Source organism: Poecilia reticulata, linkage group LG7, assembly GCF_000633615.1.
Source record: "Poecilia reticulata strain Guanapo linkage group LG7, Guppy_female_1.0+MT, whole genome shotgun sequence".
Classification (NCBI taxonomy): domain Eukaryota; kingdom Metazoa; phylum Chordata; class Actinopteri; order Cyprinodontiformes; family Poeciliidae; genus Poecilia; species Poecilia reticulata.
Genome location: NC_024337.1, coordinates 25,282,348 through 25,304,353, shown reverse-complemented (window position 1 = coordinate 25,304,353; position 22,006 = coordinate 25,282,348). Strand labels below are relative to the sequence as shown.

The window sequence follows — 22,006 nt, the reverse complement described above, 5'->3', positions numbered from 1 at the left end:
CAAGGCTGAGCAAATCACAAAAAGGAGTAAACTGGATAGGGAAGATATACCAAGTGAAAAACAAATCCAAAACTTAAGTACTGAACAAACTGAAAGAATAAACTAGGCTGGAGGGGAACAACAACAACACAGGCTGAAGTCTACAACCAGACGGAATATGACAGGCACACACCAAAAAGACATGCCACACTTTTCAGATTTTTATTTGTACAATCTTCACATTTGTGCACTACTTCATGTTGCTTTACTACAAAATAAATAAATAAATAAATAAATAAATAAATAAATAAATAAAAAATATGGACTGTACTGTGACAAAATGAGAAGAAAAACTTGGCAAAGAATGCTTTTGTGAAGCACTGTACACCAGCTGTTTTACGCAGATGTTTGAGCCACATTTGTCCATTTGGATATCCAAGCATTGGACAAAGCCACATGCTGGGCTATTGTGGCAAACTTGATCCCCTTCCAGTGCTTTGTCAGAATCCCTGCTTCTTTGTGAAATGCAATCCATCACATTGGGTCCATCGCCTGAGGGCTCTCATCGTCTTTCCCAACCCATATGCCTACACACACTGCCAGTGCCACATCACTACTGCAAAGTGCATTTGGCTTGCTTTAATGCAGCAGAACTGACTTATCATCTTGTCCTTCCCTTCTTCTTCCACCAAGAGGCTAAACACCCCCACTTTTTTTTTTGCCTGTTACTTTTTCCTGCTTCTCTCCTCCTATTATTCCTGCACTTTAGCGGCAGTTCCTGCTTCGGTGAACTGACCATAAGAGTACATGACTTGATCTGACCTGAAAGCTACAGGCTACAGCTATTATTGCAATATTAGAGACCAAGAGTGAGGAGATGGAGATAGGCGGGGGGGACAGAATGAGTCAGGCAATCCCAAGTATGGCGTAATTCAACAACAATGCCGGAGCCGTCACCAACCCCATATCCTTAGGTTCTGAGAGGACGGAGAGAAAGTGGGGTTTTGTGAGGGTGGGAGAAAGTGAGGGAGAGGAGGTTAGTCCCATCAGTCAGGAGGAGAAGGCGTGCATTTGTGCGCTGCATCGTTTGATGTTCTCCCCGGTTTCTCTCCCCCCCACCCCGAACCTCCAGAGTATAGCTTTTCCAGAAGCCGGGGTGGGCAAATCAAAGCGACTAAGAGGACTCTTGTTTTGCGGGAGGAGTCGAGGTCGACTTAGTGTCTGGAATCCTAACAGTGCGCGGCACACCGGTCAGCGGAGCCTCGCCGGTCACTTCGCTGTGGATAAGTCACTCAGCGGGAGCCCCGCCGTTCGCCAAAGACGCGTCGCTTATCTGCGTCCCGCACCGGCTCTCAAAGCTGCCCCACTGTCATGAATGATTCAGTCAGTCAATACAGGTGACTCCAGTGTCCCTCTTTTTTTATTAGATTTTTTATTTCTGCTCGTTACTGAAGTCTTTTGAGAGTGGCAGCAAAAGACAGAAACTAGCATTGTGCGCGCAGGAGGCGGGTGTCAGTGTCAAAGATGCAGGTGGGTCGGTGCTGTGTGGCTTCCGGCGTTTGGTCTATGTGGCTGCTCTTACTTTTCTCAACTCAAAACATCGGGGCAAGTGGAGTTGGAGGCACTCACCAAAGCATCCCCCCGTCCGTGTAAGTAGTCCTTTGTACTTTGAAAAGCATTGCCAAAATATACTTAATTCCGGGTTGTCGTTTTTTGTGTGCTTTGTTTCATATGGATTGCAGTTCTGTAAAGCTGCTGCCACATTTGGTTTATTTGCTACATGGATTTAAACTATAATCATTAAAAAAAACCAACAAGTAATTGTAAGAAATGTCATTTTATGAGAAGGCGGCAATATAAGACAAAGAGAGGAACTAATGGAGTTTCTTGAGCTTTTAAGACACTGCTTCTTTTGTTCATATTTTGCAGCAGTATCTTGGTTTTTATTCTTATTTTTGAACCTGTCTTGCGTGTGTGCACACCTGTAGGGTGAAGCTCTGGGCCTCTGCATTTGGTGGGGAGATGAAGTCCATCTCTGCAAAGTACTCTGGCTCCCAGCTTCTGCAAAAGGTGAGCTGGTTTACCTCCTATGTTCGCTGTCCAGGTGTACAAAAAAAAAGATAATGCAGAGACAAAAAAGGTCTTCAGAAGGGAGCAAGAGATCTTGTTCCAAACACACATACAAATGTTCTCTAATTTTTCTAAAATGCATTTTATGTAAAAAAAAAAAAAAAAAAAAAAAAAAGATATGGATGGTCAGCTAATTCATTTTCATTTTAGTGTAATAGAGTTGGGTGACATATTTCAAAAAGTATTTATAATTTTCATCATTCATTCTAAAACTATGTAGCACTCTTTCAGTAACAATATTTTTGAAAGGAATATTAACACGCTTATGTCAGCATGATCAACCAACATATGAGCAGAAATCAAATGAGTTGTACAATATCTGAGATTTTCACCTCTCATATTTAAGGACCTGTCCCTTTTTAGCCACTTGAGAATGGTTAATGCATGTCAGCATTGTAGGCGCAGATTTAAAAGCTTATTCAAAACATGTGCCATTTAAATAGATGTCAGCTCTAAAGCACTCTGGCCGATCCATTCAAATACACACACATACACACGTATATTCGTGCACATTCACAAATTACAGTTTAGCAAAAGAGCAAATTTTATTGCTATCCAGCAGAGTGTTTCCTTCGTTTCCATCCCCATTCGTCTTATCTACCTTTTTATACCTCTTTGCAGTCTTTTCTCATTGCTTTTCCACTCTGTTTGGTGGCATTAAGGCAGGATTTGAGTGTGATGAAATGCAAATTTGCCTAATGGAGGGTCAGTTGATGAAGCTTGAGTTAAAACTGGCTAATGGATGAAAGGGCAAAATGAAACCAACCTTTGAGTGGGCATGCAAAGACACAGGGCCAAGGGTTCAGAGTGCTGGTGACGGCAAGGAGCATCTCAAGAGGTTTGACTTGATGCATCGACTGAACCTGCATCTGTCACTTTCATTTGCGCTGCAGATCCCACTTTTCTTTTTATGGTATTGAAGATACAGTGCATATTCACAAGCACAGTCACCCACATGCATGAGCATCAGGAAGTGATAAGCAGATGAGTGGTGTTATCTTTTTGACAAGAGAAAAAAAAAAGTCAGTTCAGCCCTCTCATCTTTCTCTGGCTCCCAAAAGGAGATAACCCTCCCACAGAGTGACGACCTTCTTATGAAATGCAAATGAGGACCAGGGGGTTAATGAGTGAAGAAAGGCAGAGGGCCACTTTGTCAATAAAGTGCATCTTTGGCAGCAAAATTCTTGTGGTGCAAATGTGCAGTTCTTCATATGTGCAAGTTGCATAAATCCGTGCGTAGATTTGAAAACGCTTCCCGGCTTCCTGTGCGTTGATGTTAGCCTAGTGTAGTGCATGAGGAGGAGCTACAGCTGACCTAAGGCTACAAATGCTTTTAAACAGGCGGACAGGCGGAGAGACATGATCTGTTGTACTTGGAGAGGAGGCTGGTCTCGAAGAGAAAAGACTTGTGTGTGTATTTCTGAGAGTGTGTGAAGGTTTCCCCTGGGCACAGGACAGATGGACTCGGTCTCTCTTCAGTTATCTTTCTGACCCTGGCATAACTAAACTCCCATGGAAGTAGCACTTCATCTGCATAAGTTTTACACACACGCGTGCACGCCCACCATATGCCGTCAAGTCTCTCTCTTACTTTGTCTAAGACTTTTTTCCTTGTCAAATGTTTCTGAAAGCAAAACAGACCTTTTAATAGGAACTTATTTAAAAAGAATCTAATGTCTTTTTGATCACATTATACATCTCACAAGTTGTGATTGAACCTACAATGTAAAAATTGAATATTTCTCAAGCTTCTTTTAAATTAATACATGCAGTGATATAAAAAAGTAATGGTTTAAATACCTGTAAAATTTTCCATTATACTATTAGTCCTTCTAATAAGATATCAGAGAAAGAGGAAGAGTGACAAGAATTTTCTCTGGTTTTGCATAACACAGAATTGTGCAGCGCTGCCCCTCCCACAGCTGGTTCTGAACAGTGCTGGTCAACTAATTGAAAGAAAGGATGTCGTGGTTTTCCATGAAATATAAGAAAGAATAGAAACAGGTCTTATTGTCCCGCACAGGGGACATTCAAGTGTCGCAGCAGCATCAGGTGTAAAGGTTCACACGAACATATTCTTTAACACTTTTGTTTTTAACACAAGAGTGTGAAAAACCTTTTTCATGATAAACTTTTAAAAAATATATATTTCTCATAAAAAAATAAAATAAACCCATAGTTAGGAAAATTTTGACTTGGCTGGCTACATGAGCAAATAGCCCAACTAATTTACGGTGAATTTCTATGAGGAGTGCAAGAGGTCCAAGGTTCAAATCCTGGTTTTACCTCCATTCTGTCATACTGTTGGCTCATTCTGTTATAATCTGGCTCACAGATTATGGCAAAATGGGGGTAAAGCACCCACATATAAATATTCATTCATAACAAAAGCTATATTTCAGTGAATAAATATATTAAACTCTCACTAAAACAAAGTGAACCACCAAACCTACCAAGCCAGGACAAGCCAACCCAAACCCAGGAGGACAGTAATGACAAGAGAGGGGAGGGATGGGTCCTTTACCCCCTGATACGTCACAGCAGTTTTCATGTGGGGTGAAACACCAACTTGGGTGTTTCCAAATAATATACCTGCTTCACTCCAACCAATGGATCCACTGCTGCAGCAGCTCAATGGTCACCTATCAGGGTTGTAACAATGAGTAAAACGGCAATATCCTACATTTGCATAGTTTTAAGTGTTGTGTCCTGACAGGATAAGCATTCAGGTTGATTGCCTTGCATTGCCAGAGGCAGATATGGCTTATGGGGGGAAAGGGGACATTCCCACTGTTGTACAGTTAATTGTGTTAAATTTATGACACAGCAGGTCTGGTTTAGGCAGCAGATTGAAGGCCACTACATACCTGTATCAAACAGTAGGAGATTTTTTATACTACTGCCCCTCACATTCCTAATGGTCCCCATACACAATCAGAAACATACCCTCTGCCCTTTATAAATAGCTTTTTGTAAAAAAAATACATAAATATTGGGACTTAAGAAAAAAAAATGTAGGTATTAAAAAAGCCTAGTTAAAAAGAACTTTATAGATGAGTAAAGTTAATATTTTCTTTGCCTTCACAAATAGTAAAAGTTTAAGGAATCTGAAATTCTGTGTTCAGCGTTCACTAATCCAATTTAGGTTTTATTATTCCAAAAATATTTTATATTTAGAACTTCAGATTTTCAAATGTGGTCCAGAATTTTAGGAAAACAGTGAAGTACTAAGTTAGCGACAACTTGGAAGCTTTGAATCTGATGCCGGCTTCAGAGTCATTAGCCAACCGTGTCATTTTACTACAGCGCTTAATGATGCAAAACACAAGGGAGATAAGAATCCTTATTTTGTAAGGAATTAACAGGTAAACAATCTAACAGCTCTTGGTTCCTCAAAGTCAAAAAAGCCCAACGTATTCCCCAGATCACAACCTTCATTTGCTGAAAACACAGAAGCAGACCAGAGCGGGTGGATTAAACCCCTGGACACATCAACTGCGAAATGCAGGGTCCAGGTGTCTATTGCTATGGTTTTCAAAATCACACTAACAGTAAATGTTAAAGATGGTACAGATATCAAAATTACAGCTGTAGTAATAGATTTGTTGTTTAATTTTAGCAGCAACAGGGATAAATCTTGCTTTTCTATTTTAAAATAGAAAAGCAATTTGATTAATTTATGCGACTTTAAATGTTTTCGTAACTACAGGGACACTTTGGGGCTGGGGTAGTATTTTTTTTATCCCCTAAAGATTAACTGTGAGAATCTCAGACCGATCCATTCTTGGTCTGAATTATGTAAAAATGTGTTGACTATTGTTGTTCTCCCTGTTTCATTTTGTTCCAAGATCAAATGCAACAAATTCAATGTGAGTCTTCCTTTGTGTTGATGCTGCATTCATTTGATGCTTGACTTCCAGTTTAATTATCTTTAATAAGACTTGCTCCCAAAAAGAACAAAAGGACTTGTTAATTAAAATTGCCAACACAAAACCATGCAATAAACATCTTAATTATTTTTAATTGAGGTGCAGTCCTAATCGAATACATTAAGAGCTTAAACTGATATCTCTCCAAACAAATTATATAGAGCTTTTAATCTTTTAAGAACGGAAACAGGTTTTTGAATGACATTTAAATATCTAAATGAAATGGCTGCATAATTATTAGAGCTTAAAGTGTGTTTTTATATTCAGAAAAGACTAATAAAAACAGTAAGTTTTAATATTTTATGATTTTTAAACTTTAGTTACCTCTACTCATCTGCCTGGATCTGTGATCCCTTTTTCAAAACGTGGCATATTTCCTACTTCCATGGGAAGCGGCTCTTGTTTCAAGGTTATTTCAGACAGGGCTGCTTTATTTGTGTGTGTGTGTGTGTGTGTGAGAGTGCGTAAAAAAAAAATAAAAAAATAAAATCATGATCAATAACTTAAATTTGCAATAAGAATCCAGTCCAGAATCTTTGCTTTATGTATTCACACGTTCATATGAAGAAAAAGAGGGTTCAGTTTGGGACACATTAAAAATCTACCAACCACAAAATGAATGAGCTTTGGGGTTTCTCCCTTTTCACTGTCGTTGTGTTTAAATCTTTAATTTCATGTATCATTGAACAACCTGTCCAGACGAGCCAGCCTGGTAGAGACGACTTGGTCTGTGTGTGTTCATTGTTGGTTGGACGAGTATTTCCTCCCAAATGATGTTACGGTTTTGCTGGAATCACAGGAGAATCACAGTGTAGTTATTTCTACACTGAAATATCTTCAAACCTCTTGGTAATGGAAGATACAAGACAAATGATCAGTCAGTGAGGCTGCAGCTATCCGTGCGTGTCTGCTTTCCTATTTTTTAAAAGCAGTGGTTGCATCTAAGGGTGAGCAATAGGTGACAGGCGTGTGTGTGTGTGTGTGTGCGTGTGTGCACGCTGGAATGTGCATGTTAAGTTTGCGTGCCTACTTAAAGGAAGCTCAGTTACACACGCACACACACACACAAACTCACGCAGTCAGACTCGCATCTACAGAGCTTAAGAGCAGAGGATGGTAGGAAGGTGTAATGATGTGTGACAAGACTATGTTGGAATCGATTTGCTTTGGCAGAGAAAGAGTGTGTGTGTGTGTGTGTGTGGGTGTGTGTGTTTGGGGGTGGTGGAGGAACCACACCATTTTCTTTTACAACCCAAGAGCTTTGTGCCGCAATCCACTGACATTTCTGCTGTCAATACCCTTTAAGAGAGGTTGTAACTGAGAATCGTGAATCCTCAAAGAAATGGGGATGAAAAATACACTATTGACAAACTAATCCAATGAAATCAAAAGACTGAAAAGTTATGCGCAATTAAACAAATTTATGGAGTTTGCATAAAAATGATTTACATAATCTCTAACTTAGAGATTTTTAAATGCAAAACAGAATTACACAATAAAATAAACATTCAGTAATACTGAAAAAAATAATTCTTCAAATTATGGTGTTTAATGGGTGGATTACAGTATCATGATGTCATTTCTAAGATAAATTACGTCCACTGCTATTCTATGCTTCAGTATAAATTCAATAGTTATTTTTGTCCTTGTTTTTTAAGTAGCAATAGTTCACACTACTGCTTTAGTTTTGTTTCTTTTTTTTTAATCTAATACAAGTTTTTTAGTTTGGCTAAACGGTCTCAGACTGAGAGTACTTCATATCAAAAGTATATTATAGTATTTTCCTGTTGGCAAAATTGAAGAAACAGATCAAAGGTTATACTTTTACAGTGTAAAATTGGGATTTTATTGTGAATAAAAAAAACATAAAAAATTTTTTCCATGTCACCTACTTGTATGTATGTATCCATGTCCGTCTTCACCTATATTAATCAAGTATTCAAATTATGAAAACCGTTTATGTGGTTTTGTGCACAGGAGGTTAATTTAAATAATTTAAGAAACATGAATATCCTCAAAATTGGGTGAACATATCTTTTTTTTTTTTTTTTTTTTACCATAACTGTTCATATTGAACAGAGCAGCCCAAAATTGTTGAAAAAAATGTTCATTCAATTAAAAAGTTTGATTTTTGAATCGTATTAGGGACTTCTTAAATAAAAAATGCAGATAAAAGAAATTCAAACTTTTTTGTAGATTCTATCAAAATTGACATGTCAGAAATAATCATAATCCAGAAATAAATTCTTAATTGGCATTACAGCACTCAAACCCTTCTTATAATTGCTGGCCAGCTTTCTGCATGTTTCTACTGGTAATCTCATAATTCAATCTCGTTGAACCTCCTTGGTCTTTAGCTCCCTCCACAGGTTTTCTACCAGTTTTCTACTTAGTTAGAGTTAATATTACCTCCAGTTAGATGAAATGGCAAAACATGTCATAATTTGGAACTTAATTGTATATATCCCAGAGTTATACAATTTTAATCTTTGAACCAATAAAAAAGTTGGAGGAGTAATTTAGTTAATGACTCCCAGCTACCTTTTTTGCCCAATGGAAAGTTTTATACAAGTGTGTTTCTGTCAGACTGCTGAAGGAAGTATTTGTGATCGTTCCAGTTTGCTGCCAAAGGTGGGTGACGGCTGAAACGTTCCAGCGTAGCAGTGTGTCAGTGAGCAGGAGACAGCAGCAGATTAGATTTAGCTTTGGGAAAATTGAATAGCTGTCGGGTTTCGTTCAGCATGGCTGGCAACGAGTTGAGCGAGGAGGGCGTGTAAGGGTGTGTGCTGATGGCTGCTCTCTAACCTTCCCTCATCCTCTTACCTCCTCTCCGATTTCCCTCCTCCTCTTCCCTGCCTGTTGTTTACTTATTGAGGAAAGTGTGATTGAGCTCAATTCGACCCTTTCCCTGCTTGTGGAACGAGAGAATCGGGAAAGATGTGTTGACGTGTGTGAGTCGCATCTGAAAGAATGAGGAGAGATAAAAGTGAGACGGTCTCGTTACAGAGTTAATTAGAGTGTTAGTAGACAGGAGAGCATCAGGTTGCTCGTCTTTCATGTTCTAGCTGACCACTTTTGGCCAACACAGACACCCACTCATAGTGTAATTAGTGCTTTGTTGCAGAGGAAAGCCGGAATAAAGAGTCTGTGAATCAAACAAGCTGCCTTTACTACAGAGAGCTCGGTGGCAGGCCCTATGCTCCCAGATTAAGCTGAAATGCAGACAGAGTTATGTGTGGGATTTGACAGTCAGTAAATGTTGATAACTTCTTTAATTTGTCTCCTGCCTCACTGAACTAAGTTGATTTAGCAAAAATGAGCTCTGAACTTGTGTTAACAAGGAAGATTTTCATTTCACTTCCAACAATTTCTACAAATATGTGTCTAGCATCGGAATGAAGCTTGTACACACATCCAAACACTTCTTTCACTCTGCTAAGATGATAAATGTATGTGCTGAAGTTAAATATCTGCCGTCATTCTGTCTTTGGCTGCTCATTTCTGGATCTGCCTCTGATGCTATTGGACTGTAGCTTGAGAATTTCACACACACTCACACACGCGCTGTCGCAAATTTCTGTAATTATGACAGATCTTTCACATGGTGTGCTTCGGACTTTACTGCAAAAATTCTCCTGACGCTAAAAGGGGAGGAACGAAAGTCATTAAGCACATTAATGTGTGCAGCATTGTGTGAAGGGCTGTCTGTGACTTGCTGCTGTCCACATCAATCATCCAGCCACTTGTCTGAATCCAGCCTCCGTGCTGTAGGCAAATATTTGACTTATGAAGAGATGAATTATAAGCAGATAAATAACATCAGACCCCGTTACAGCAGCTCCGTCAATCACAAATTTCACCTTGTGTGTCATAGATGCTGCATGTTGCTCTCAAAAAGTGGCCATACCATTTGAACTTTTTTTTTTTTTTTACAACTTTAAAGTTGCAAACACAGACTTAAATGCAGTTTAATAAGATTTCATGCAATAGACCAACACAGAGTGCATAATTGACAAAAGGAAGGAAAATTCTATATGATTTTTAAGTGTTTCACAATGGAATAAGCTTAAATTGGGCTTCACATTTGTGTCTTTATTTACTTTGATATACTTAAATAAAATCTAGTGTAGTCAGTTGACTTCAGAAATACCCTATGATCAAGACTTCTTGTTTGTAATGTACTCTCACTGTAAATATAGCTGTTTTATGAAGGCCTGTGAGGTTTGTTACCAAACATTAGTGAAAGGAAACGGTGTTAAAGCTGCAACTAATTCCATACCTTAATTATTAAAAAATGTCTTGTGTTGTATTTATTCATTTATTATATGAATATAATGTTAAACTAAAATAATAACAGTTGTTGAAATGTATGCAGAACTTTATAAGCAAGTAAAGTCGTACAGCTGAGACTCCAGTCCTGTCATCCACGGTAAAGAGACGTTCAAAAGCATCGGATTGTTCATGAATGTCAGTCACAGGACTACCCTGCAATTCAAACCCCAGATTAATGGAAGATAATAATGAATACAATATGTCAGATTAATCTTTATTTTAGCCCGAAGAGAATTCAATGCAAATAATTTGATTCTCAGTTTTATTTTATTCTTCTAGAGCTGTTAGTTAGCATGGCGTGCACCACTGCTCAGGCTCACCCGAAGCCCCGTGTATAAAAGAGTGTGCAGCTTTCACACTAATAATTGAAAGAGGGACAAATTTTGAAAAGTGCGGCACACCAAAAAATTCGCATATGTAAAACTGTGCACATACATACATGCCTGCACACTTTTCTTTTGTACAAGCCAATTTGTGTGAACTAAAGTGCAGCCGCTGATCCTCCAAGGACTGCATGTAAAGCAGTGTAAATATCTGTAAGGCTGCCACCACATGTCCGAATAACCATGGCAACCGTCCCTGCTTGTAGTTGTACAAGTAGTTCTAATAATAATGCTTACATATTTTATTTAAAAGGTGGCTTTCTGGGCACTCAAGGTGACTTCACAACAAATAAAAACAATACACTTTTCAGAAATCATTCCAAATTGAAAGAGTGCTGATTAAGCCAAGTGTTCACTTGTTTGAACAGCAGAGCGTTCGTTCAGCCTGAATGAAATGCAGCGCCCCTGAGAGTCCTTTTGTGGGGAATGTGGGAGGAATCATGTGCTGAATCAGGCCAACTACATTTAGTAGGCACTTTTGTGCATAAGTTGTGCTTTTACAGAATGGAGATTCTTTCTAGTCACAAAGGCGCATTCACAGAGCTGGCATATGGCTCTGCACGGAGCTGCAGGATGATCACTCTGGGCAATGAAGGCTAATAAACCATCATCGACATGTCGCAGCAGATCAATATGATCTCTGAATATACCTTCCCTCCGAATCCTTCCATTGGGAATGTCTTCCAGCAGTGCCAAGGCTGACATTGTTCCACTTTTACGCGCACACTTACGCAGCTACTGAGATGCAGCTTTTACACATGAAAAATCCTCCATCCTGACATATTTTGTAGTTGATTTGCTGAACTGACCTTGTTTTCTTTTTCAATGAGAATATATGTGTCCCACAGATAAAATGCATGTCATGTGCAATTGCTATAACAAATTTACATTTGAGTGTGGTTTTCTTATCATTTTATTTATATATTTCTGCGTGTGTGTGTGTGTGTATTACCTGAATGTCACCATTTTCTCAGAAATTTATGATTTTTACATTTCTTTTAGCAACTAAAAGCTTGTTCCTAGCTTTACTTTTTAAATAACCTTTTTAATTAAATGTTCTATTATGCTGTTCAGTCTTTTATTCAAATAAACTAACTGACAAAAAGTTGCATGACACAGTATATCTCAAGTTACCTTTATCTCTGCATCTGCCCTGTTAACTCACACACGCACACACACTTCTCACACACTGCAATTTTGCTGCCAACACTAGCTCAGCAGGACAGTAGTGGCCCCACCTTTTGACCTTCACCAGCATTTGGCTCACTGTCTCAGAAACACGAACCTGAATACAGCATGATGTGGCTAAAAAAGCTGTACGCAGTTTTTGATCAAGAAATGCTCCCTGAAAACATTTGAACGACAAAGGAAACATTTAATATGTTTACTTCCTCTTTTCTTTCCTTTTTTGACCGCTAAACAAATGTTCTTATTGCCTAGCACCCTGCTTTTGGCCAGTGTACTGATGAGCCTGAAGTATTGCTGAGCAGTGAGAAACAGACAAACGATCACTTACATAGAGGAGGAGCCATATCGGTCGATGTTGAGCACTATTGATGAAATGGTATCATTTTACATGTGCTGTAACAGTATCACATAAACCTCCATAATAACATTTCATTCAGTAGGATTGTCATCGCTGATGTTAGGCCGGGTGACGTACGCATTGGGAGAACTGGCTTCACCCTGAAAAAAATCACTGATTTCTTAAAAAGGGTCAATTTAGTCCACATCATATTTGATGTTTTGCTTCCGTGACCCAAACATGAATCGAGATGTAGGAAAAGGTGACAAGTAAAGTTTAAGGGGGAAAAAAAATGTTTATTGTACATTTGATTAAGAACCAGTGATCTGTGGAGCAGCCAGAGAATCGTCTGGATGAGAACAGGGCTTAAGAGGCTCAGGAGGGTTACTCAAAGATTTACTATTTTTTTGTAGCAACCTTCCTTGCTACAAAGGAAGGTTACTGACACAGCATGCTGAGGATCACAGAGTGGCTGAATGAGGCAGAGGAGAGGTATGTGGTGGTGAGTAGTAGATCTGCTTTTTCTTTCGGGTTAGTTGATCGCAAGAAGATGCAATATTTATGCTTCTTTCCAAATTGTAGTTTTTTAAGTTAGATTATGTTTGGTGGTACATTATTAATCCAGAAGATCAGTGCTTTTCTTGTGGGTACACAACTGTTCAATCAAAATCCTTATACATTCTTATACATTTTTGTTGTATAATCTAGATGATTTTTTTATATGTTAACTCACAGTGACCAACGATAAGTTTAAACCTCTACTTGAGGCCCAAATTAGTTGGAGAACAGTTCTGACATTTTCAAGTAAAAAAAGTTTTGGCAACTCTCTTAAATTCCCTTAGTACATTTTGCCTTGTGTTTATGTAGAGCCACCATAATGTTTTAAAAAACAGAACTTCTTGAACCTGATTTTTTCTTTGGGAGGGAAAAATCAGCACATTTGATGCATGTATTCTAATGATTTCTGAATGCACGTCTCTGATATAAATAGCTACATTTAAAGACCTTTAGGAGTTTCTCTAAGTGCGTTTGACCATAGCTGGTGGGTTCATGGCATGTGAGGACAATGAAATATCGCTGCCATTAGAAGGAGCTCAGATTTGGCATCCCCCCTTTTGAGGGGCAATGGGGCATACCTAACCGAAGCAGTGCACCATGTGACAAAATCTTCTGCACAGCTACCAGCTATGCAGTGCGGGCTCGTGTTTGTTTGTGTTAAAGTACAGCTGTTGTTCCACTGTTCCTCTCAAGAAGCCCTCGGGCAACCTTTTTACGCCGCACCAGCAGAGACGCACAGACGCACAGACACACACTCATGAGGACTTTTGATGAGGACAGAAATGAACGGGCTGTGAAAGTGGCTTCAGTTATGTTAGATGGAAAAGGAAACACCTTTTTCATAAAACATACATGTTTACTGAGAGACTGAAGAAAGTGTATGTTATTAATTTTGTCTTACTTATTATGTAGGATTGCTACAAATTAATTTGAAGGCATTTAATGGCCTATAAAGCACGTGCCGACATGTGCTTTATAGGGTTCTCTTTTTAGACTACTTATGTATGAAAGCTATTAAAAAAAACAGAGATTAAGCACTGTCTCATGGATCATAAATTTATAAAAGAAACCAGATTTGAATTGTAAGAAAATCAACATTGAAATGTAATAATAACGCAGGATGAACTGCCTTGCGATAACAAAGTTACATGTATAAACATGTACCTATTGGATGGATATCGGCTGCACCACCCAGGATTAGGTTTTAATAAATGTGTCTTATGTTCATCAACTTGTCTGGATTTCACTTCACAGATGTCACATTTGGTAATGTCACTGCTACCACCACGCCTACTACAGGAAATCAGTAATAATGATGACAATATGAGAGCTTTGAAATCATTACTTAGGAAGTTGTACCTGTCTAGACATAGCAGATTAATAATCAATAAAAGGACAGCAATTTTACAATCTGACACAAAGATAAGCTTTTGTTTACCAACTAGGGCATTTTATTTGTTGTATTTTTTTAATGGATTTTTACATTATTTTACATCAGATTTGCTTTTATGAAATGAAAACAATTTGTTTGTAAGAGATGAACAACGTCCATAGTGGCAGCTGCAACATATCACCACCTGTTTTTTTTTTGTGGTCCAGAATTTCTCACCGTTTTAACTTTGAGCTTTGAAAGCTTTCTGACCGGCTCCTTCCAACAGTCTGCTTCCCTTCAGCTCCCTTGTCTCACATTGATTCAGTGGTCTGGCGCAGTGCATGTGCCGTGTGTTCTCACCGTCGTTCCAGCTCATCCAAACAGCATTAATTAAATTTCTTGATTTAACGATTATTTCCTTGTCACCGCTGATAGATTGTGTTTTGGTGCATAAGGCATTGATGAGTTGTGGTCAGTCAGGCATCTATAATTTTTTATTTATTTTTTTATTTAAGTGATTTGTTCTTATGCTTGATTAGCCTTGTTTACATTTAGCATTGTGTGTTTTACAGCATGTGAGGAGCTTCTCTTCACTTTGAGACACTTGATTCAGACCAACTTGCTTTTGAGGCAAAGAGGACAAGCATGAAATTAATAGTTCCATTTCATCTCCGGCCAGGATTTCTCTTTAAAAGAAACAGTTTTGTTGGCTTGGGGGTCTTTGCCGTTTCTCAGAGATTCTGTGATGTGATAGCGATTACTTGCTGTGGAATTTGGTTGACACCAACCCACATATACAAATTGAGAGTCCATAATACGTAATGCAGGATCAGTCAGACCTCAGTAGGTTTCAGACGCTGTGTATTTCCTCCAGATTTCTGCACAAAGCCAGAGACAGTACTGACCAGTGACTGCCTTTGCGGCATGAAACGGAATTAACTTCAAGCACCTGACACCCCGAGGTTTTGCCTCTATTCTTTTCCTCCTCTTACCTCAGCTCCAGTTGTCTATCCACCCCCTGCTGTCTCCTCCTCCGTGAGTCGTGTTCGCTTTAATTACAAACATTGCTTTGGGGAATCTGTGCCCCTTCATATTAAATCTAGAAGCTGCAAGACGTTGCTTTTCCTCAACATGCTTAGAAAAACCATTTTAAAGCGGAGAGTTTGAACTAAAGAAGAAAAACAACTGAAACAAGATGGTGCTTTTTATCCAGAAGAAAATAATTTCTTGTTGTCGATTTTTTTTCCTAGGATTTAATTTAACAATTTAGCAGGGACAATTGCTTTTTTTTTGTGATCAAATTTGTACTGGAAAATTAAAAACTTGTACATGTTTAGACTACAGATGTCTCCTCCTTCTGTTCTCTTAGACCTACTCTTTGCTTAATTAATGCTGCATTTGCATGAACATATTAAGTTATAATGCATAAAAATTTTAGCTCTTTATCAATCAATCAATCAATACATTTTTATTGAGTGTGAAACATCCAACTTTTCTGTTTCTAAGCCATTTGCAGTGATATGCTGCTGATCATTGATCAGTGATTAGTTGATTATTCCCCCATTTCTCTTTCACATGCTGATGGATTTTCCACTTTAGTCAATCAAGTGCATCGAAACAGAGAATTGATTTATACCTGCTGACACATACAGTCAGATGCGTTAAGTAATTTAAAAATGTTGGAAAAAATAGTTTGTATTTAAATAAATGTACAGAGTGGATTTTTCTTGTGGCCAGGCCAAGTCACACCATTGCAATAATCACTGATGTTGCACATTCATATGCCACACCTATGAGCTGGGATGGATTATCTTTTCATAGGAAAAGTGCTCACTATCATCAATTTAGACATATTTTGAACAATATTTGGGAAATATTGGTCTATCGTGTATATTGAAAAAGGTTTGCATGTTTGAGTTCAATTCATGACAATATAGGGGCAAAAACAAAAATTTCGAGTTTATATTTTTTGTTACATATAACCTTTCAAGGACTCTGTGGATCTCTGAGTCTAAGTGGTTTTATAGGAGTCCATGTTCTTGTCCTTTCTTTTTTTTTTAGAGGTGCGTTCCTCCTTTGGATTTAACTGCACTTTTGTTCATCAAACCCCTTTCCTCTCTTTAGAGTCTAAGAATTAAACAGATGAGAACAAAACAAACATGGTTCCTTTTTATGAATGAAACACAAATAACCCACGCTGAGAGGGACAGGTCATTACTCTATGAACTCATCATTCATAAAACAGCTTCTTGCAGTAAATTTCTATATCCTTCCTTCCCTTCTTATGTTAATGTTCCTCTTTGTTAAATAATAAGGAAGGCAGCAAGTGTCTATGTAATAAGACGGCAATAATCTTGTTTCTGTTTGAGTCTTTTGCCGTTATAATTGTGTTAGAATTGTATGTTTTTTAATTAGAAGTTGTGAGTATTTATGTGCTTAAAATACTTCTGTAATTATTGAGTGAGGACGTCCTTAAAACCTTGGGCTCTTTACGTTACCCCAACGTAAAGAGCATTGTAGTAATCCATACTGGAAATGATAAAAGCATGAAGAGAAGTTGGACCTTCAGGTCTGTTAATAGTTTCTACCCCAGAAGAAATTATGGACGACATTGTAGATCATGTGATTGTTAAGCTGCTGGGGTATTTCTCTGTTTCTCTAGGCAGATGCATGCTACAGATTCCCACTTATAACTTTTCTGGTCAATTGAACTGATCGCTTTGTGTTGCTATTTCAGTTCAGTGTGAATGTTTTCTATCCCCCATTGCTGATAAAAGGTGGTTGGATGTTGTTAGATATTTGTCAGCTGGCTTTTCTTTGATGATGATTTGAAGTGAGGAGGGTAGCTTCTGGCTAATTGGGCCTGGTCTGCTCCAGTCAGCCTGAGTGAACATAGCGCTGCAGACAGCGTGTGGTCAGTAGGATCCTGTTAGCGTCTCATTGAAAACACAAACATGATCACAAACACATGACTACTACAGGCTGACTGCAGAAAATCTATGCTCTCTGTAGGTCTGTGTGCAATAACTGTCAGTTTGACCAAACTATGGTGATTTAATCACAAAAATACTTCTTTAAAATTGTAAATATTATTAGTTGCATTTGCATCTATGTTGTAAGTCCCTTTTAGAATTTGCAAAGAAAGCGGGAACAGGACAGAGAAAAAGAGAATAAAGTGTGAAGCAGGAGATCCTAAAAAGGAGAAAGCCCTTGGGAGACAGAAAATGGAAAATGGACTAAGAAAATTGGTGAAGAAAACTGTCAGACCAGTTCATGTTTGAACCGCTACTAAACTGTCAGCTTTTAAAGCCGTCTACAGTGAGCCAGGAAGCAGGATTGCTTTAAAACCTGGATTTCTTGTCCCCGTGTCAAACAGCAGCTCTCAGTCAGCCAGTGGGATTAACGTTCCAGTTTTTCTACTGTTATGGTCTCTGTGATTTGGCATGTGACTCATCAGCCAGTCACTTTGATTGGCTACAGCTCAGATATATTTGAGGCAGCAATTAATTAGCTGTTCTGATGAAGGAAGTAGTAAGACTGGTGAGAGAGTCTAAAACTTGAAACTGTTTAAGTTGTTCAGAGGGATTAAAATGGCGTTCTGTTTTGTTGCAGGTTTTCTGTTTTATTCTTTTCTTTTTTTTTTTTATATATGTGGATCCTCTGAAGATTTTAAGGTGTTTGAATGTGGCATCTGAAAAGATTTGTCAGTAAAAGCAGAGTCTTGGCAGCCTTTTAAAGTGGCACATATTAGCCACGGTTGAGCCATGGATGAACACAGAGGAGTGTCTCATGTTGAAGGTCCTCAACACTCGGGTGGCACACAAGTCTACATCATATTTTTTCACTTTAGTTAAGTATATCTGATGAATTGTGAAGATAAACAGTCAAAAAAATGCTAAAATCATACGTGTTATTTATGGCATATTTTATTTATGAATTCTATTGTACAGATTTCAATTGACTAAATTTCTGATCCTCATATGGGTCAATTGAGAATCTCATTAAATATGAAATATCATCAGCTAGGGAAGTCCTTTTGGGTATGATGAGTCACATACTGTGCCCATAATTTCTTACAGTACATCATAAAAAGATGATAGAAATTAATTTTAAACCACTGAAAGACTGCAAACGTTTTCAAACTGCATACAAAATTACTTGTGACTTATGTAGACTGGAAATGCACCAAATTAAACTAAAAGTGAATTTAACCTTACTGAATTACAATTAGGATTACAATTACAATTAGGATTTAGACTATAATGAGATCAGTATCCACCTGTATTACTGAATTGGCTGAGATTTAATTGATTTGATGTTTAACTGGATATGAACTGTAGCTGCCTTTAGGTAAAGTGATGAAGCCCAAAACGATTCATAATAGATTAAAATTAGAATTAAAGTAATTTTCATTTACCCACATTGTATCAAAATCCCAAAAAGCTGAAAATTGATTATGTGTTTGCATGATTTCTGAATTTTTTAAAACAATTACATGAAATGGAAACATTTATCCTTATTGTAAGTAATTTAACATTTTGAGTGGAGTGACTCAGAGTCCTGACTTGAAACTGTTTGAGAATTTGCATTTGGACCCAAAGATCCAAATGCAGATACTTCTGATACTTAAATTATGAAAATATGAGTGGGAACAAGCCAAAAAAGCCCTATTAGACTAATGGTTTGACAAATGTAATGCCAGTAAAGATGTTTCCTTCGATTGCTATAAAGTTTGTATACAATATTGAACATCCAGTTTTTTTTAGTTTTTTTTATTAAACTATAAATAAAAACAGGAAATACTTTATTTCAGATCCAGAACTTCCTTTGCAATGTTCTTAACATTTATTGTGCATTAATGCTATGGATATATCAATAAACTGAATTAAACTGAGTTGAAGTTATCATTATCTTTCTGAGTTTTGTTTGCTTGAATACAATCATCAAAATTTGAGTTTCATTCTATCCTTTTGTGATTCATTGTAAAGTTTCTGCGTTTTAGTAAAACAGTTTACTTTCCTCAGCTCACTTAAGACTTAAGTCATAGGATGTTTTATCTTGGTCTCTTTGTTTTATCATGTATTACATTCGGCTACAATAATGGAATTTGTCCTTATCAAAAGCTTTTGTGTAAGTAAACACTATTCAATATTATGGATTTTTGCATTACTCAAACAATTGTTTAATCTGCCTAAGTGTGTGATGCTGTTCCCTTTTTCTCTTTCTCCTCTTATCTGCGTCTCACACACTTTACTCTCTATATGTATTTTTGTTCATGAGTTGCTAAAAACATATGAGATGTAGAGTTTATGACATTTACATTAGCATATATGTTTTATATATTACATATAATATAATATGCTGGTAGAATTTTTGTTAAAGCGCACAAGAATGAAACCCGTCCTCCTGTAGCTTTGAATATATCAAAGTATATTTTGTTTTCATTTTCTTTACAGCCTCATGTATGTCTGTGGAAGGCTTGGATGTTGAATTAGCGGGACTTTATGTCGATGTCTCCGGTTAAGGCCCCCGTTGAGCTGAGCACCCCAGTGAAGGTTTACAGTTGAATAATGTGATTATGTGTTCTGCAGATACTGGGGGCAGTGGTGTGTCATCAGTGCTCATTGTGCTGTAAAACTTGAAGCTGACAGATAATTCCTGGTTTAGCTGATTGGTTTCATTTATATGTAGATTAGTTTGAAAAAAAATATACTTCTCTAGTTATTTTCCACTTCAGAATTACTGATATTGTAATTTTAACACTCTAGTACTTATCACATTGTATGTAAACAGTGTTGTAATTTTGTTTCTGCCACTCTTAACTGCATGTGTTATACGTGAGTGTTCTGGCTATTGAAAAGTTGTGAGTTCAATTTCAGCTTTGACTCCAACACATGTTGAAGTGTCTTTGAGCAAGATCCTAAACTGTGTGTTTTCTATACATTTGTGTTTCAGTGTATGAACATGATTCTGTCAGTGCAAATGAATGAAGATGACTTGTAGCGTCTGTGGCGGGTTTGTATAGCCTGGTTAAAACCAGCCCTCTGTGCTACACTTTGTTCTCGGGTGATGAGAAACTTTTACTTCCTGGAGGCGTGGACTGTGAGTTTTTAAATTTGACCTAATTGTTAATGTTTTCCTGAAGCTTAGGAAAACATTGAAGCTTACCAAATCACCTGCACAGTAAACAACCATCCTCCGCTGTGAAGACAGAAGTGCAGAGCCAAGCGAGGCGACTGTTAATATCAATTTAATATTTGGAAATGTGACAAACGAGGGGATGAAGCCCAGACTTTGCCTGTATGCAAGATTTGTTTCAAGCGGAATATCATAGGAAGGCAATGGCCAGGCTAGTATGACTTGAAAAGCCCTCAATTATTTCAGTCTACTTGGTTACTACAGAAGCCAAAAGAGCCGTTCAAGCTATAAATTTGTCTGTCATTTTCTTGAGATTACAAGAAAATAATCTTGTTAACACAAGGAAATGAAAGTTATTGTCTTATGAGAGTGGGCTAAGTTTCTCATTATCTTTATCGGATTTGCTGGGTTGTCCAAGTAGCTGACTGCGAAGCCTGCAGCTGAATCTTAAACGCTGTTTGTTAAAAATTTTAATTTTGATTTGGTTCATTTGTTGACTCTGGGATGAAAATTTTCTGTTTCTTGAAAACCTTTCCATAAACTACATAGATATGCAGCATCATGGGATCTCTACCTTTACAGCCACAAATAGTTCTGTTGAGATGCAAACATGATTTAAAGGGTTAGTTTTAAAGAGAGGTTCTGTGAAGTTATTGGCAAGATTTGGGAGGCAGTGTATTCCTGCAGTAACAGACATATTTCATGATCAGTAGCATTCTTCATCTGCCAACAGTTTACAAAAAAATGTATCATTTCTGTTGCTTAACAGTGGCAGTAATTGTGATCTAATAATCTGAACCTTTGTTTCTCTTTTCAGAAATACAAGGAGTTTGAGCGGGCGGTGAGGGTGGAGGAGATTGATGGGCTACGACTGGTGAAGAGGCTGGCTAAGAACATGGAAGAAATGTTTCACAAGAAAGCCCAGGCTATGAAGGTATACTGCATCTACATGCCTTTTAGTCATTAACAGTTAGCAGAGGTTCTTCCCTGTCAAACATCTTTTTAAAATTACTTTACAACTGCTGGTATTTATTATTCTGTCTCAGTCCTGGATGTGTGGCTGAAAGGGTGGGTACATAGTAATATCTGCACCTGGTACTATTAAATTTGTATTATTTTACATTCATTTCCAGATGTCTGCTTCCATTTTCCAGAGGACAAAAATAAAATAATGTTTTATAAAGCAGCCATTTTCAAATTTAGCTATCCCTAAACAATATGCTATTTTGTTGACTTGCCATATCATGCCTTAATTTTAACATTTTAATCAGTAATTTGGTTTGGATTCTGAATCAATATTTTTGGTTGGACTAACTAACTGAACACACACACATAAAGAAAAAGCAAAAAAAACAAAAAACTGATTTAAAATAAGTGTTGTGATTCTTAATCTTTCTGCTTTACGTTTTTGCAGGAGCTATAGGTTGTAAACAAGTCGTGTGTCCAGAAACCCCAAAAATCTGTAACGTGGCCACATACTATAGCTACTCTGAAAACTGAAGCCAATTTCAACCTTGTTGTTGTCCTGCAATTTGTGGTATATGCAGATAACAGACTGCTGACTTTAAACAGTGCAATATTGATATATTTAATTGAGCGTTTAGAATATGCACAAAAAAAATTTCAGAAAAAAATCTTTCAATTGGAGTTTGGTAAAAAA

The 22,006-nt window shown here is 37.6% G+C and overlaps 1 protein-coding gene across 1 annotated transcript in view; it reads left to right on the top strand.

The window, feature by feature from the left end:
* Nucleotides 1-744: 744 nt before the first annotated feature.
* cacna2d3a (calcium channel, voltage-dependent, alpha 2/delta subunit 3a) overlaps nucleotides 745-22,006 on the top strand; it is a 112,758-nt gene continuing 91,496 nt past the window's right edge. Inside the window, exons 1-3 of the mRNA XM_008414695.2 lie at nucleotides 745-1,628; nucleotides 1,968-2,049; nucleotides 21,164-21,305. Coding sequence (XP_008412917.1) covers nucleotides 1,504-1,628; nucleotides 1,968-2,049; nucleotides 21,164-21,305 — 349 coding nt within the window. The 5' untranslated portion in view covers nucleotides 745-1,503. The remainder of the gene's footprint in view (nucleotides 1,629-1,967; nucleotides 2,050-21,163; nucleotides 21,306-22,006) is intronic.